Below are 16,630 nucleotides of genomic sequence, written 5' to 3'. Positions count from 1 at the left end.
AACCGTCATTATAACTTGAAGTGATTTAGCATTTAATCAGCAAAAGCAATACACGCCGTAGCATTGCCGTTGGTACCTACTGAGATTTACCAACATTGTTAGTATCGATCGGAATGTGCCCAGACGGCTTGGGGAATTGATATCCCGGAGGTTAAGAACCATAGACCTTATATCACTATAGCAACATTATCTTGTTTATTTCCTTTCATAATAAATTTCATCACTTTTTCACCCCTTTCGCGTCATTTATAACTTTTTGGAATGTATCTATCGTAAAGTAAAAAAACCTATACATTTTTTAAGTAGAAAAGTGGTTGTTTCTTTTTTTTAATGGTTTAGATGTGCGGACATGACATGGGAGCAGGGAAATGCCATTTCTGACAATGTTCTGTTTTGTGTACCTGGACCGAGTGGACTATAATACCGTACTAATTGTTGTACTAATTGTAGGTAATAAAGAAAAAGATTAAAACAATACCTAAAAACGGTTTGAATAAGGTAATCTGGGAAATTTAATTAAATTTTATTGATCATTACTTACTCGTCGTGTTACTTTTTATTTATTTCATTTATTTGCATATCATCAAAATACATAATAATAAGATAGCAATGAACCATTTTAACCTCCTAACGCCCAAAGTCCTTTACAAAGGACTTATTGTAATTTGAACATCAAACTCTATCATTAAATGACATAAAGTTTGATGTTCATAAATCAAAAATATGACTTGGGTGTTAGGAGGAAGACTATTGTCAGGGTTAATTTAATAATTATTAAGAAATTATTTATATACCTACATAATTGGTTGTTCGCGATTTAAATGTTTGTCCTATCAATTGTCGTTCAGGTTTCTGCCGAGGATATCAAAATGACAAGTCGTGTGTTAATTTTTGGATTTATTAATTTAGAATCCATGGTTGTAAACAGATTTGTAAACATACATCGTAAGGTCTGTATTAAAAAAATATAAATATGGCTACAAAAGAGTTCTATTACCGTAGTATATGCTTAACACAAATGAAATTAAATTGTGTAATGTACAGCTTAAGTATCTGAAATAATCACAAGTTAAAAAACAACTCCTAGTGTCCAACGATGGACATTAAAAAACTCTACCTGAGCATTTGAAACTTAATTCGATCATAAATAAATTACTTCGTAACATTAAAGTTTCATTAAAGAATTAATTATTGAATATACAATAATCGCCAAAGAAATATATTCTATCTATAATATACAAGTAACAAACATTTATCTATATACACTTATTAGTTCGGACTAGTTCACAATTGTAGTCAAAAAGTGCATTCTAAGGAGATTTTTACAAATTTACAAAAAAGGAACACTGCTGGCAGTCGGGAGTGTCCTAAAGTCGCTTCGCACGTGCCGACTGGCCAACCGATGCTGACTTTTAAATACTTAATAGTAGCAACACTTTCAGAAAAAAAAACTTGATGGTATACATTATATGCGTATTTAGTCACCAAAATTTTTAACTAACCATTTATATGTTTGTTATGAGACGAAATTTTGTTATAAAGTTCATAGATGGTTAGTTTATAGTGTTAATAACTTCATGAACACATTTGTTAAAGAAGAAAGCATAATATTTGAAATTTCGGGCTTAAATCAACGTATCGCGGCAGAAAAGTAAATCTCCAAAGCCGGTTGGATTTTTTCAGCAAGCAGTAAAATCCACTTGTCATTTTACGAGGCAGGCCAGTCGCAAGTGTGAAAGCCGTAAAATACGTCGAATGACAAAAACATGAGTCGGAAGATTTGAGCGAAATTCAAAATTTCACACGAGGACACCTACACTATTCTGTACATGCGGGGAACCGCATAAAGCTCTCTTAAAAAATTACAAAAAGTCTCAACATACAATAATTAGCCTATCTATTAATTTATTTACAATTATTGCTATCGAAATGTTGCGCTTACAACGCCCCAGTCATCTAACTGGCTTATTGCCTCTCTACAAATTATAATTCATCCATATAATAATTGAATGCTCTGTCCAAAAAAATAACACAACGGGCAGAGATACCTATGAAATAGTTATTTAAATAAAAACCATTTTGAATGGTCTACCATACTGTATTGTCATAAAGAACCTTTAAGGTTGTTATTTTTTTGAACAGAGTAAACGCAAATAACGCTTTGAAGCAACTTAAAGATAAATTGGCGTCGTTAATGATATGCTTTTAATTTTAATAAAGGAATGATAATCGATAATTATTCTGTGGCCTTAGCAATGAGAAAATCAAGCTCAATATAATATTAACTTGTACCAAATCACTTTAGTCACAGATTAAGGCATTTCAAAAACATCTTCAAGTAATTGCTATAATATGAATTAATACTTCCAATAAAAAGCTTTTCAGTACCAAGTTATAATAAAATATTCGCTAATAATCGCAAACTAATGAAGTCTATTTTTTTTTTCAAATGATAAATGATTAAATTATCTAGCTAGATGGATAAATTTATTAGGCCCAATCACGTGTACTGTGTAAATATCCCACCTTCTAACAGTCCCATAAATCAGACAAGACATTTTGTTCTAAATAATTGATAACATTAGGTATTAAATTTATTTAGAAATATTTAGTGCCATTAAAATTGCTATTAGTTTCAACATGACAAAAAAAACACTGTTTGTTACAAATGCGTATCACCCATACACAATGAGATTGAAGAAGTGTTTAAAGCTGACCAGACAGAACCATCAGTCTTAATTCGGGACAAACACCTTTTTACCTTTTAAATATCAGAATTCATAGTCTGTCCGACCTTTTTTTTTCATACTTCAAAGCTCTTTATATAGCTATCGTCATTTAATACTTATTCAAGCCAGCTTTGACATCATTTTGAAAATGGGCCCATTCGTGTTATAGACAAGATGTCTAGTTAAAATGTCCACGGTAACCCCCACTGCCCCCTGGCAAGCATGCCCGGTAGACCAATTTCTTTTTCTTCCTCCAACGCGCGGTAACCGGCACGTAATGTACGAAATAGATGAAAAGTGCGTGCAAAGTGTTGTTGGACTTGCGAGCTAGCGCGACAGACAGTCCATGTCTTCTGCTTCTGGTGCTGAGGGTTCTGCGGGTGTGGGGGGAGCGGGCGGCAGCGCGGCCTGCGCTCGCGCCCGCGCCAGTGCCTAAGCGAGCGCGGGCGCGGCGGGCCTCGCTCAGGGACGATGAGGATGGGCTGAACTCAACGAAGAACTACTCACACCGGAATCACTACTCTTCTCTGACGCACAAGGCTCGCCACCAGCTACAAATTTAACAACATTAAGCCTGTGATCCGACTCACATGTGTCATCCCTGCCGCCCCCAGGTAATCCGACGCCGCGGGTCAAAATCCGTTCCGCGTTTGTCCCGGGGTAGCGTTCGATCCTGTCGCATTCGGCGTCATCTGGTTGGCGGCGGCGGACGGATCGTTTCGCTTGCGGGGCTGGTTCTGGTGGCCTGTGGGAAGGCTCGTCTGATCTGTGGACGAGAGGAGATGTTCTAACTCGCACACCACCGACTCCTACGCCGGCTTCGTAACAGCCAGAGTCACGAGGGAACTGTCGGCGCCCAAACGGCGAATCACCACCCTCAGAGCTGGAGCCACCGCCTTCACCTTCACAATCGCCTTCGCCACCTAAGACAAAGCAAAGAAATCCTTTATCACCAAATGAAATCAATCGTCTATTAATTGATTGTCTCACAAAATTATTGAACTTACATTCGAGTTGGTGCAGCAGTTGCACGGCAGCCAAAATACGGGTTCGGTGCTCAGGAGTCATTATTCCTAAGTAGTCAAGATCGGATGGCTCAATTTCTTTAAAAAGTTCAATGTCTTCATATCCATTTCTCGCAAAGGCCACAGCGTACTCAGGTAAGTCTATTCTTCTCAACAACTCTTCCACCGTTCTCGGTCGGGTTTCCCAAAGTCTTTCGCGACTTTTACACCACTTGGATGATCTAGATCTCATTGTTTCTCTGTCAGACAGTACTTCAACATGTGCGAATTTGAAGTTTCCAACTTTGTTATTTAACACACCTCGCCAGATGCCAGACGCGTTCATATTAATAACTTCGATGATGTCTCCTTTCTGTCAACAAAAAAAAGGGATTCAATAAAAGTTTATCAGCGGGTTTACGTACTTGACTTGATCAGTTTTCAAATTTGCATAATACCTTGTATTTCAGAGCATCTTTTTCGTAAATATTGGGCACGAAATCGACGAGCGCTCGCGCCCGGCACAGCATTTGCGGCGCTAGTAAACTCCGCCCGGCCGGACTTAATTCTATATTTTCTTCTGCCGAGAGAGATGAGTGATTACTACCGGCTCGAACCAATGCTTGTGTGCCTGGACATAAACATTTAAGACTAAGATTTTTTAAGATTTAACGATCGTTATAACCACGACATTGAAAATAAAAATACCTGTAGGTACATCTTTGTAACACTGTGAATAGGTAGGACCACATTATTTAGTTTTCTAGGAAAGTGCGATTAGAAACAATAATGTATTGAGGGATATATGAGTTAAAAACTTGACTACCTATTTACAAAGCCTTATCTGTAAGTAATACATGGGGAGTTATTGGTACAAAGAAAGGAAAGACAAACTTATTTACAAAAAACATTTATATTAACACAGACAAAATTCAATAAATCCACTCACTACTGCCTGATCCGCTGGGAAGACTTTCAAACGAACTATTAGAACAAGGGAACGCTTGGTCAGCGTTCGTCCGTCTATCTGTGCCTTCCGGCCCGCTTTCTTGCCGTAATCTTGATATCTTCCTCTGTACATCTTGCCTAAGACCTCGCACTTTCCCTGCAAGGTTAGTCACTCCTTCACACTCTTCAGCTGACTGGAACGAACAAAAGATATGGATAAAGGGCTCACAAGTCAAAATCAAGATCCAATTGTTTAGCTAATTTATTTATTGATTTTGCCAATTAATTTTGAATTAACTAAATTTTATCGAAACGCACAGCCAAGCGTGGAAAAAATAATCCTAGTGTACCTGATGCACGGTCGCTATGTGTTGAGAATCGGTTTCGCTCTCTTGATCTTCGTAATCCGATGAAGCGGGTGATAATGGATCACCTATCCGGTAACCAGACATCTGTCGATAGCCTCGTCTTGAATCTCGTTCTGATCTTGTGGAGTCAAGTGATATTCCAGATAGTCTCGAGCCTATGGACTGAATGTCCGACGCCGCGTAATCCCCACTCTCGCGGTCCCTCGCTGTTCGTAACGGGATCACAGTTGTCGGGTAGGGTCCGCTTTGCGGAATTATTAATCCCCGTCGAGGGGCTCTCGCTAGGCTTATGTCGCCGGCGGTTCTAAGAGATATCACTCCTTCACCTCTAGGTTCGTTGCGAAGATTAAGCGTGAAACAAACACGGCCATTTTGGAATGTAGCTGCGGGAGCTCCCCCGCCCATGAGGAAGTCTTCGGGGTCACTCTCGTACGGTGGCTCATCATACCAGTGGCCTCGCCCAGTGAGACCTCTCGCTTCGTCGTCGTACATATACGTGTCGTCTGTAAACGAGCTCTCTGTTAGACGATTTTTCTGCGTAGTAGCTTTCAATAGCGCAAAATAAAAATACGTGCGAACATAATTTGCGAAAACATTTACCGTAACATGACCATCCGTAGGTGGCGCATAGTGCCGGTATCACTGACAACACTGCTTTTAAAGCTGTGTACGAACATCTTAAAGCCGTGCGTGGTCTGATGCAAATTATTTTTAAACGACATGCAAGTGAAAATTTATTTCAACGCAAATTAAATGTCTGATGGATGATGGCGAGTTTTACAGTTGCCGTTTCTCAATACGAAAAAACTTTGAACGTCATATAGCCCACCTATCTGGCGCTGTTTTTATGATGTAACATGATGTTAATTAAGGTATCGTCCCGTGAAATGGGAACATAATAAAGTGATTGATGAACGCTGAACAACAAAAGCACACTGAACCACAATATCCTAACTGATAAATGTTGCAAATTCATCAAAAAAGAAGCATTCCACAAAGATGATTTAATAAAACGTAACAGTAACGAGAATGTGCAAGCAACATGCGAGTTTTAATTATTAAAAAATAACAATGGAAAACTATGTTTAAGTACTGAATTATTAAAATACTGCTGGCAATTCAACATCAAACTATAGTATTTCCTCAATTGGCATTGTTGTATTTAAATAATTCAGTCAAGTTATGATTGTTGTTTGTATTTAAACTTGATACTCAAACTTTGATATTTTCAGAAAATATAATCCATAGTCAAAATACCACGCACAGGACTTATTCACGCTAACACACAGGAGTAATAGGTATTTACCTCAACGTTTCGGCAACATTACAGGTCACGAGTAGAGAGTAGAGTGAGTCTACTCGTGACCACGGCCACTGTAATGTTGCCGAAACGTGGAGGTAAATATTACTCGTGCGTGTTAGCGTGATAAGTTGTGTGCGTGGTATTTTGACTATGAGTGAAAATCACGAAAGTTTAAGACAATATAATCCATGTTTAAATCTTGGTGTGATACTCACAGTCGTCAATTTAATGTATTGGATTCTAATCTCAAATTTTATATGAGAAATGGTCACTATATCATTCACTTCATATTAATCTGTCGTGTTGTGTCGTGACGCATCAGAACGGTATCGGTTTCATACATTTTATAGGTTGCGTTCACATTTATCTGTTGCAGTGTGTTGTGACGGTTTGTGTTGTGTCACATCAAAATTTAGAGAGAGAAAGAAAGACAGAGAGCATCACAACACAACACGACAGATAAATGTGAATGCGGAGCATCACAACACAACACAACAGATAAATGTGAAATGCGGCTAAATACTTATAAATTGACGACTCTAAGTGTGCAGTTATCTGCTTCAATTTTCATATGAATAAAACTATAAGTTTAGTGTGTAACCAATTTAAAACATATATTTTCATATTTAATTATAATTGATTTAAATATTTTTTTTAGGAGATCAACGTCTTATCAATTCAATAGTAAAACTAGTGTGGGGAAAAAAATAGTTTTTACTACCTATCGATTTTCTACAAAACCAAAAAGCCTTTTAAACAAACATACCTCCAAAAGGTCCTCTGACGCCATCCCGACCCATGTTCATAAGACCATGTCTTATATCCCTAAGAATCTGAAACAAAGAAATATATTTTTCATTGAAGAATATTATGTCATCATTCTTCGTAAAATCTTTTAACTACCAACAAACCTGAATAAAAGTAAGCTTGTATAAAAATAACTAACTTTTCGTACCATTATTCATGAATTCGCTAAGTGACTTTAGTAAACCTGAAAGTAATGTATTTATCATGCTTAGAGGTAAGTGATAAATGTCGAAAAAGTTTGCAAAGCGGCTTTACAAATTTTGCTTTTCGATGTTTTTGTGGAATACTGACACAATTTTATGACGAAGAAAATAAACTTTCAAGGTCTCTACACATTACAGCGTATCATGCCATGACCGTATTAGGAACGTGTCAGACGGAGTATCAAACGGAATGTCAAATGCATCGGTATGATTATGGTGTAAAGTGAAGAGACCTTTAAAGTAGTCGCCTAGCTGTCGCCTTGCTGTTGTAATGGGTCCCACTGAAAAACAGCGTTGCGGCTTGCCGTGACATTAACATTATGCTGAGTGGGACCCACTTTATACTATTCGATTTTATTTTTATTCTTTCCATCTAATGTATTTTTATGTATATCGAATATGTGTAAATAAATGTCTCTCTCTCTCTCTCTCTCTCTCTCTCTCTCTTTCTGTTTAACCATTAGCCTATCTAGCCGAGGATCGTAGGTTTAAACCTGTGCTTGCGCATCTGAGATTTTCGAAATTTATTTGCTATATAAAGTTTGAAATTTATTTATCACGAGCTTGGAGGAAACATGCGCTCACTTGCGAAGCAATTCAATGGTTTGTATGGAGTTCCTGATCCACATCGGGCTCGCGTGAGAACTTTACCCAAGCATTCTGATAGGAGGCCTGTGCCTAGTAGTGGGACATAATACAAGATGGAAAAAATCTATGGGCCCTGGAGGGCAACTACCTTAAATCCTTTAGTTAGCTAATTGTACTGAAACGAAACATCCCTTTATTTTTAAAATGAAACAAAACTGCATTCAAAATTCTTCTAAACTTCACTTGTCTCACCCGGGAATCGAAACAACTAAAAAATTTAAAAAATAAACATTCGTTATTTTATTATATGAATCGATAAGCTTATTGTTCAGGATACAATTTGTCAAATAGAGTAGAGTGGTCAAGACATGGAACAAACTACCAGAACATGAAGTCTCAGCACTGAATGTGAACCAATTTAAGAACCGGCTAGACCAACACATCAACAATACAAAGAACACTTGACCAAGGAACAGCTAGATACAGGCACCTATCAGTTGCTTACAACTGCCTGTCTGATAATTTATATAATAATAATAATTGGCCCTGACCACCGGTAGCTTGGGCCCTACCCCGTTACCGGCGGCAAACTAGGTTAGGTTTTTATAATATTTTTATTTTGTATGTACTTTTCTGTATTTTACTTTTTAGAGCTATTATAAAAACCTAAACCTAAGAATGAAAGAAAAATAAAGAACATAATAATAATAAGCATTTGGCCTTACACTTATCTGTTGTACGAGATACCATGAAATGATATTTACAAAACGTGTTATAGTACTGAACAGGAACTAACGGATGCGATAGAAAATGTTATTAGGAGCATACACCACAACACTTTGCAGAGGGCTACACGAAATAAATTTCAACGAAGGCTAAATTTGTGTATCCAGGCCGAGGGAGGTCATTTCGAACAACTGACTAGTTAAATTATTAAAACTTTCTCTTAAATACCCGTCTGAGAAAAAAAAGTTTCATGTTTGCGGTTCTTCATATTGATGATAAAATAAAATCATATTAGTATTTTTATTTTATTTCAAACACCAAATTTTTATTAGACGAATCTTAGCCTGAACAATAATGCTATCGATTCGTATAATAAAATAGCCACTGTTTTTTTTTTATTTTAGTTGGTTCGATTCCCGGGTGAGACAAGCGAAGTTTAGAAGATCTATGAATGCAGTTTCGTTTCATTTAAAAAATAAAGGAATGTTTTCTTTCAGTTCAATTAGTTGCCTTAGTTGATTTTTTCCATTCTGTATAATCCGGCGATGATGATGTTGATTATTAATATTAAAAAAATTCCATGCATGATTACATTATTCTGTGTTGATTTTTCAATTATTTCAAATTTAGCAGCGACACAAAAGTAATTTGCCCTTGCTCAGCACATTTAGAACTCTTTCTTAGGGTAGGTTCCTTTAAATAAAACTAAGAGCAATCGATAACGAATCGTGTTAAACCCAATTCGATTGAAGATGCCGACTTCATGTTCAATAAAAAAATTAATAACCGACATCATGAACCAATCGTCGTACCATGTACCCGAAATTCGTGCGGCAACAGTTTATTGCGGCAGTAAAATTTCAATGTTCGATATTCCAAAGTACCAGGGGCCCATAGTTTTACGAGAGTTCTAAATGTGCTGAGCAAGGGGCTTCGGAAGTTTCGTAGGGAAGCGATACAACTGCCTCTAATAGGCTTAGCTTGAGATTAGGGCACGATTAGCCCACGGTTTGGTTCGCGCGTCGAATGTTCGAGACACTCGAAGATTACATGTTACTGTGACTCCCACATCAGATTATGTTTTGGATGTGTGCGTGATAAGGATAAAGGGCCTTTTCATGTAATGCTAGAGTAAACATTTCTGAGTGCGTTTAGGTACTATGCGTAGGACGATAAGCAAAATAAAAAAATACAATTACTTTATGTATAACTTAATTACCTCTTCCTGTTCTCTCGCTAGTTTGTCTTTTTTCTTCATCGCTTCCTGAACTTTTAACTGAAACAAAGAATAAGATGCTCATTAAAATTGTCCCATATGGGTTAAAATTTTCCAGACATAGAACTTTTATATTAGCATTTATACCTATTTAATTATCATCTCAGTACTATCGTGCTGTTGTTATGTAATGCAAATAATTGGTATTTCTTTAAAAAAAACTGCAATTTGTTCATATTTTTGTACATCAGTGCTAAAACATCATAAGTGTGAAATGCAACATAGGTGCAAAAATCATGCGTGCATCAACTACAACAAATGAAGCCAATATAAAAATCATGCCAATTTTGGCACCATACAAATCAGCAAAAACCATTCAAACTGTAATACATTTTTCACATCAAAAATTTAAGGCGTATATAATAATATAAGTAATTGACAGCCGGGATAGTAAGGTGCGAGGAGATTGCACATGCTGACCTCAGACCAAATAAAAGTAAACACGAAACTCAGCAAACAGCTAAAGACACCACTTAAAATTACGCCCCGTCGCGTGTATACTCCTGACAGACATGATGTGATAAACTTCTATCACCAAGGAGAGAAGTTGAACCGCACATGCATACGAGGCGAGGCGTAGTTTCACCCGGTGTTATTTTGTTGTTCACAAGATATCATTTAATTTGGTATGAGACATAGATACACTCTCCTGGCACTTCATGCACTCTGACGTTCAAAGTTACACTTCTATTGAGTCAGCAGCAAAGAAAACTAGTTGTTGTGCTTTCGTCAATGTGCAACCCATGACACAACGCATTTTTGTGTAATTTTAAACCAGCCAATAATACAGTTTTGATCCACCTCCAATTCTTTGCGCATGCCGAATGAGTATTTTCCAAAAAGTGCTTTAGTTGAAATTTTGAATTTTGAAAATAGTCAGTTAAGGCTCTGATGGCAAATAATAGTTCATCGTAAACAAATACACATTTTTGTAACAATATACGTAAGTAGTGGTGATTAAGAAAGCTTATTAAGAACCTACTTAAATATTAAAAATAATAAATATATCTTATAGATAGGACAATAGATATACAATTAGTTTTATTTAAACAATTACCATAAAATTAAAACAAATTACATAAAAATACATAAATGCAATCTCAAATATTTATTTATTAACTAAAAAGTTAAAATAGCTAGCTACATAATAAATTATTTGCCACGCAGAGGATAACCAGACTACAGCTGTTTTCATACCCCAGGATTAACAGACAAAGCAAAATTCCTTCATAAAACGTCAGAAAGGTAACCCGATAACTCTATGATTCTTTAATCTTCCAATTGATTTCACGTCCTAAAATAAAGCTAGATATTTTTAATGTAGCAAAAATAATAGGTAGGTACTATGTTTTTCGAAGAGTTTGAACAGTTTAACGTACATAATTATCTATGAGTGTTATTCCTGAACACCACTTACTTCGCATTTATGTAACTAAAAACTTCTTCAACTAGAGCCTAGAAGAACTACTCTAAAACTATCCAAAATAGTTGACATTATACTTTTACTTTGTCTGTCAAAACCTGTAAGTAGAAATAGCCTAGCGCTCACCCTATGTATAGTCTCTTCGAAGGTATTTGGTTGGGCGGCACTCAATTGCAAGAAGCGGAGGCGGTCATAGTCCCGTGGGTCTACCATGGATCTCAAGGCCGTGTCTGGGCCAGGCCCAAGACCCAGGCCACTTTGCAGCACGCTGTCCGGTGTGTCCACCTGGGGAAATGTGTAGGCTTAAAATGCTGAAACAAGCAAGAGGACACCACGCCAAGGAGCTTACGTGAATGACATTATCGGTACCACTTCAAGTACACTTGATGATTTTCCTGCTACCAACGAGCGTTAACTACTGACAGCTAGTGGGTCAGATTGTTCTAGGAAATCTTTACTATTAGAGATACCAAAGCAATGAAACTTGATAAACTTTGAACATTTGAGAATTACAAGGTCTGAATGAAGTTAAACGGAAGTAAAAGAAAAAGTGCTTTATAATAAAATCAACATTAAAACTGAACGAGACTATAAAAATGATCATTTATCACGTCCTCGGCTAGTCATTTTTCTTAAACAGGATGCTCTAATACACAGGCAACTTTCTTGAGAGGATAAAACTTTTTTACAAATCACGCTCGTTCCGCTCGTATGATAAATTACATTGACCAAAATCTTTATCGGGTAAGCTTTTTGCTGGATACTGTTTAATATTGGCATGTATAAATTATGTGTGTCAGATTTTTTTTCTTTATAATGTACATACTGCGACAAATAATATTACCTATACTCTTACTATCGTTTATTTCGCATTTTTGGTTATTCCTGGGAAACTCAAGAATTCCAGATACATCATGATAACAATAAAATTCAAGAGATTATTTGTGAATATGTGACGCAAAACAAATAAACAAAAACTTTCCGTGTTTCAATTAACAATGAGTGCAGACATTTTGTGCAGGTGCATTCGTGGAAATACAGACATAATCGAGAAAGCAATAGATTAACAATACTATAATAACCAAGACCGGTCTGAGTGGAGAGCCTTGGGGGAGGCCTATGTCCAGCAGTGGACGTCTTTCGGCTGACATGATGATGATGATGACACGACTATAATAACCACTCCACAGTTATTAGCACACTCGTATGCCTAAATCGAATGAATTGATAGTGATGCATATAGAAAAGCGATTAAGTAAGTATATATATTGAAATGGATTGGAGCAGAGAAGTGTAGAACTGATAAAAAAAATAGTTATTACCAGTTGCATGAAATAATTAAACTTTTAAGAATATATTTCTTTAAATGCATGATTTTAATTTATTTGTTATATTTAATATTCTGTTTTTTTTTTAGCTAAGTAGCCAAGGTATTTAACGTTTTAACAAAGTAAATATAGAACAGTAAACCTTCTTCAACGAAATATATTTGCATGAAGCCGCTAGATGGGTTTCATGAAAATACATATCAAGAAACGAAGAATGCAGTCTATCTATTGCTAGTGGCGTACCTACATAAAAGCCGCGCAATGCAGCTTTCGATGAAAATGGTTTACTGTTCTGTATCTACTTACTTTGATTTGAATGTGCATATTTGAAAAGTGTTTGTATTTTGTTCATCGATGACGACAGCTTCAGAGTAATTATTTGTTGACTTGGTACATCTCTATAAACAAGTACCAAATACAGCTGTATAGACAAAAAGCATTTCATTTATCATCCCACTTAAGCGTGGAACAGGCTAAGAATATCTACATCACAATGAGGCTATGTATGGACGAATCAATTTATCATACAAGGCACAAAGCTTGCCCATTAACTTCGCGCTTGATAAGGGCATAATGCGAATAGCCGACAATGGGCGCTGTAAGGCGACAACCCTACGGTGCCTAAATTCGAACCTTTCTAAATTTATTGCCCCTTATCATATTCACACACTCTTCAATTTTAAATTTTATTTTTTTACTGCTTTCCCTTTTGTGACCCTTAACTGCAATTGTCTAGCTAGTCAATAAATTTTGGAGGTCATTTAATCGCTACCAAATTTTGCTAACATTGTATTCAAAGTCAAAGCCAAAATATCTTTATTCAATTCAGGCAACAACTAACAAGCACAACTATTAACAATTAAACAAAAACTAAACGTTGAATGGCTATCTCATCACTTTTAACTGCACTTATTCTTAATCAATGAAATGATGGCCAAATTAAATATTAACGCTCACAACGTAAAGTTACAGATCTCAATGAACCCTTGAAAGTCATATTAATACAACCATGTTCAAAGCAAAGCGAATTGAAGTGTAAAAGTAATATAATTGAATTCTGATCAATACACCGGCTCATCAATATCCTATAGTATCCAGGGACTTGGATTGACATTGTGATCGGTAACAAGCTTGAGAGACAGTCAAATTGTGATCCATTCGGGTTGAACACAGACTGTTTACGCAAATGATGTGTATTGAAACAAATGTAGACAGCAATATTCCAAAATAATTGCTAAAATCTTCAAAGGCTTGTTGTGATTTAGACGCTTTTCTAATAAAATTCAATAAGGTGTGCATTATGTTTCGCCGAATTTCAAAGGATACCTTTTCTTTAATTAAATAAAAATGTTCGGTTCAATATCAGCGGTATCATCGTGATCTTTCATTTCATAATTGTTATTTTGCGTGCCTTGGTCGTTTCAATTAATATTGCTATACAAATCGACATAAATATCAATGTTGCCATGTCTTCTGTTTTTACAGAACACTGTTATTAGCGAACGTTTATTTACTGTTCCACTGGTATTTACAAAAATCTATAGTTTTTCGGCTGATATCTAGTGGTATTTTATCGAAAATCTCACTCTATCAATCTGTTATTTCGCAAGTACTTCAGAGGGAGGATTATTTACAATACAATTTCTTTGGAATTATGATTTACAATAAATTAATAACCATACAAAATAACCGACTGAAAAAAGTTCTGTTGTAACACGAAAATTGCATCTATGTATAAATAACGTCTATCTAAAAGCTTAGATTAGGCTTTGGATTAATATCAACGATAATTCTAGCGAAAATCATGCAGCAAAAACCATCCAAATTCTCCTAAATTATTTGTAAATACAAAACTGTTTCAACGTTATCTAATACTGCAACATGCAACCTAATCTTATCGATACATTTGTAAATATTTATGAGCAACGTAATACTACCAAAAGCTAGCATAGTCTCCGGCAATAACATTTTATAGTCGATATTCGGAGTCAGCAGTAACATAATGTATACTAGTGGTGCAATAATGCCGGTAAGGATACGTTTATGCGGCAAGGTGCCAACATGGCTGTGGAATATAAGTCAAATAGCTTCGTCATGGCTGTATGTAACAGCATGCAAAGAATTTGTTTTTTTTTTTTATTATGAGAGGGAGGCAATCGAGCAAGCAGGTCAGCTGATGGGAAATGAACACCACTGCCCATGAGTACCAAACTACTCACGGAGAGTCATTGGTCCGTTGCCGGCCTTTTAAGAAAGCATAAACCCTTTTCTTGAAAGCCCCGATGTCATAGTTGTCATTACTCATTTATTGTAAAAAATATTTTTTATCGAGGCATACTCTATACGTCGTTGTTTTTAGTTGATTTACGATTTTAATGGAGTTATCCTATTAATAAAACTTTGCTCCAACCCTTAGACAAAGTATAGAAAATCATGCTTAAGGACACACGTTTCATAACCTTCATGCTTATAAATGTAATGCTCAATTTAACGTATTCACCTAACGTAGTGCGAACAAGCGAAGTAATTCTAAGTCACGCAACTCATCTCGCCCGAATTAAGTGCTACATTTTTCCACGTCCACGTCATATTTATTAATCTCTAGCGAGTACGTCACCGCATGGCTTTTGAGAAATGACGGCTGCCAAAGTTAAGTCGGTTGAGCCAAGGCGAGGTTGAGTTATGGTAGTTTGTACAGGGATAAAGGCCATTAGGGCGCGGGGTCTAATCCTTATCGGGCAAGTTGCACTTAGGATTAGTGCTGTCAGGAGTTTTTTGAGCATTGGCAGTGTCCAGCTCTGATTGAGGGTGAGTTTTTGTAGGTGTTGATGCAATAGCTTTTTGGTGCAAATTTTTATTGCTTCTAATCTTTGTTCTTTTGTTTTTATCGTCTTTTTTACTTACAGATTAATTTTCGACATATTTGTTAATGATTGTGTAAGACGAACGAGACGACACTATTAACTCTTATGAGATTCCAATATTTTGACGCTGCTTTTTGATCACAAGAGATCTTTATGTGAACTCTTAAAGATTGTGTGTATTTTCACATGCAGTATATTTAGACATTATTATTTTAATAGTAAAACTATACATTTTCCGTTACACTTCAAGTTTCACGCCTTATTATTCATTGTTATATTCATTCATAACAATGATTTCTTTTTTTATAATTTTTTTGGATTAATTATGAATCTTACAAACTGTCAAATAATAACCTAAAGCTTAAGAAATGTTTTCTGATTTCTAAGTGTTAACTGTGAACTTAAAATTAAATGAACGAAGTCCGTATTAAATGTCAAAAGCTTACTTTTACAGTGTTTTGTTACCTAAAATTCCTCGAGCCGCAGCTGTTTTCTGGTTGTACGAAGTTTGTTTTGAGTTAGATTTGCCAGTAGCATATTTCATGTTAGAATATCAAATCTTGTCGAGAAACCTGTCTTAACGAAAAAGAGAAATATAGAGACAGTACGATTGTGAAGTTTTTAAAGCATTAAAAACATTATTAAGATATATAATAACAAAATGCATATCTTATACAACATTCGTCCAGGTCTATCCAATGCCAATACATTTGTGTCAAGTTCTTGCCTGTAATATTAACGAATGGTATGAAAATGCTATACAAAAGATCCTGAGAGTATAAAATTTTGAGTGGAACTCTACTCTACTCTAAAATTTACCACGGCGCAAAAAATACACAGCCATGCATTATTTAAGCACGCATTTCATTCACACGAGACGCGCGCTAAGGAGTGTTCCGGTGCAGCCCGACAAAAGTCTGGAGACAATATTCCTTGTTTTATTTTATCTGTATTTTCCTTACAACTTTGCAATTATGTTTTATGACTGTGGCATAATGACGCACAATTAAAGCAACTGTTTTATTTTCGTATCATTTGTTGTTTCAAGTTTTTGAAAAACTTG

At 36.0% G+C, this 16,630-nt stretch overlaps 1 protein-coding gene across 9 annotated transcripts in view; it reads right to left on the bottom strand.

Moving 5' to 3' along the window:
* Positions 1-884: 884 nt before the first annotated feature.
* Positions 885-16,630, bottom strand: part of LOC141427549 (uncharacterized) — a 181,453-nt gene continuing 165,707 nt past the window's right edge. For 4 of the 9 annotated variants that reach the window (XM_074087091.1, XM_074087092.1, XM_074087093.1 and 1 more), the window contains exons 6-12: positions 11,502-11,660; positions 9,896-9,952; positions 7,119-7,185; positions 5,032-5,552; positions 4,683-4,875; positions 4,192-4,364; positions 885-4,106 (exon numbers count right to left, since the gene is read on the bottom strand). In XM_074087091.1, coding sequence (XP_073943192.1) covers positions 3,192-4,106; positions 4,192-4,364; positions 4,683-4,875; positions 5,032-5,552; positions 7,119-7,185; positions 9,896-9,952; positions 11,502-11,660 — 2,085 coding nt within the window. In that variant the 3' untranslated portion in view covers positions 885-3,191. The remainder of the gene's footprint in view (positions 4,107-4,191; positions 4,365-4,682; positions 4,876-5,031; positions 5,553-7,118; positions 7,186-9,895; positions 9,953-11,501; positions 11,661-16,630) is intronic. The other 5 variants (XM_074087095.1, XM_074087096.1, XM_074087097.1 and 2 more) reach the window with 3 other exon arrangements.

This window comes from Choristoneura fumiferana, chromosome 4 (assembly GCF_025370935.1).
Source record: "Choristoneura fumiferana chromosome 4, NRCan_CFum_1, whole genome shotgun sequence".
Classification (NCBI taxonomy): domain Eukaryota; kingdom Metazoa; phylum Arthropoda; class Insecta; order Lepidoptera; family Tortricidae; genus Choristoneura; species Choristoneura fumiferana.
The sequence above is the reverse complement of the archived record's forward strand: the minus strand, read 5'-3'. Positions and strand labels throughout refer to the sequence as shown.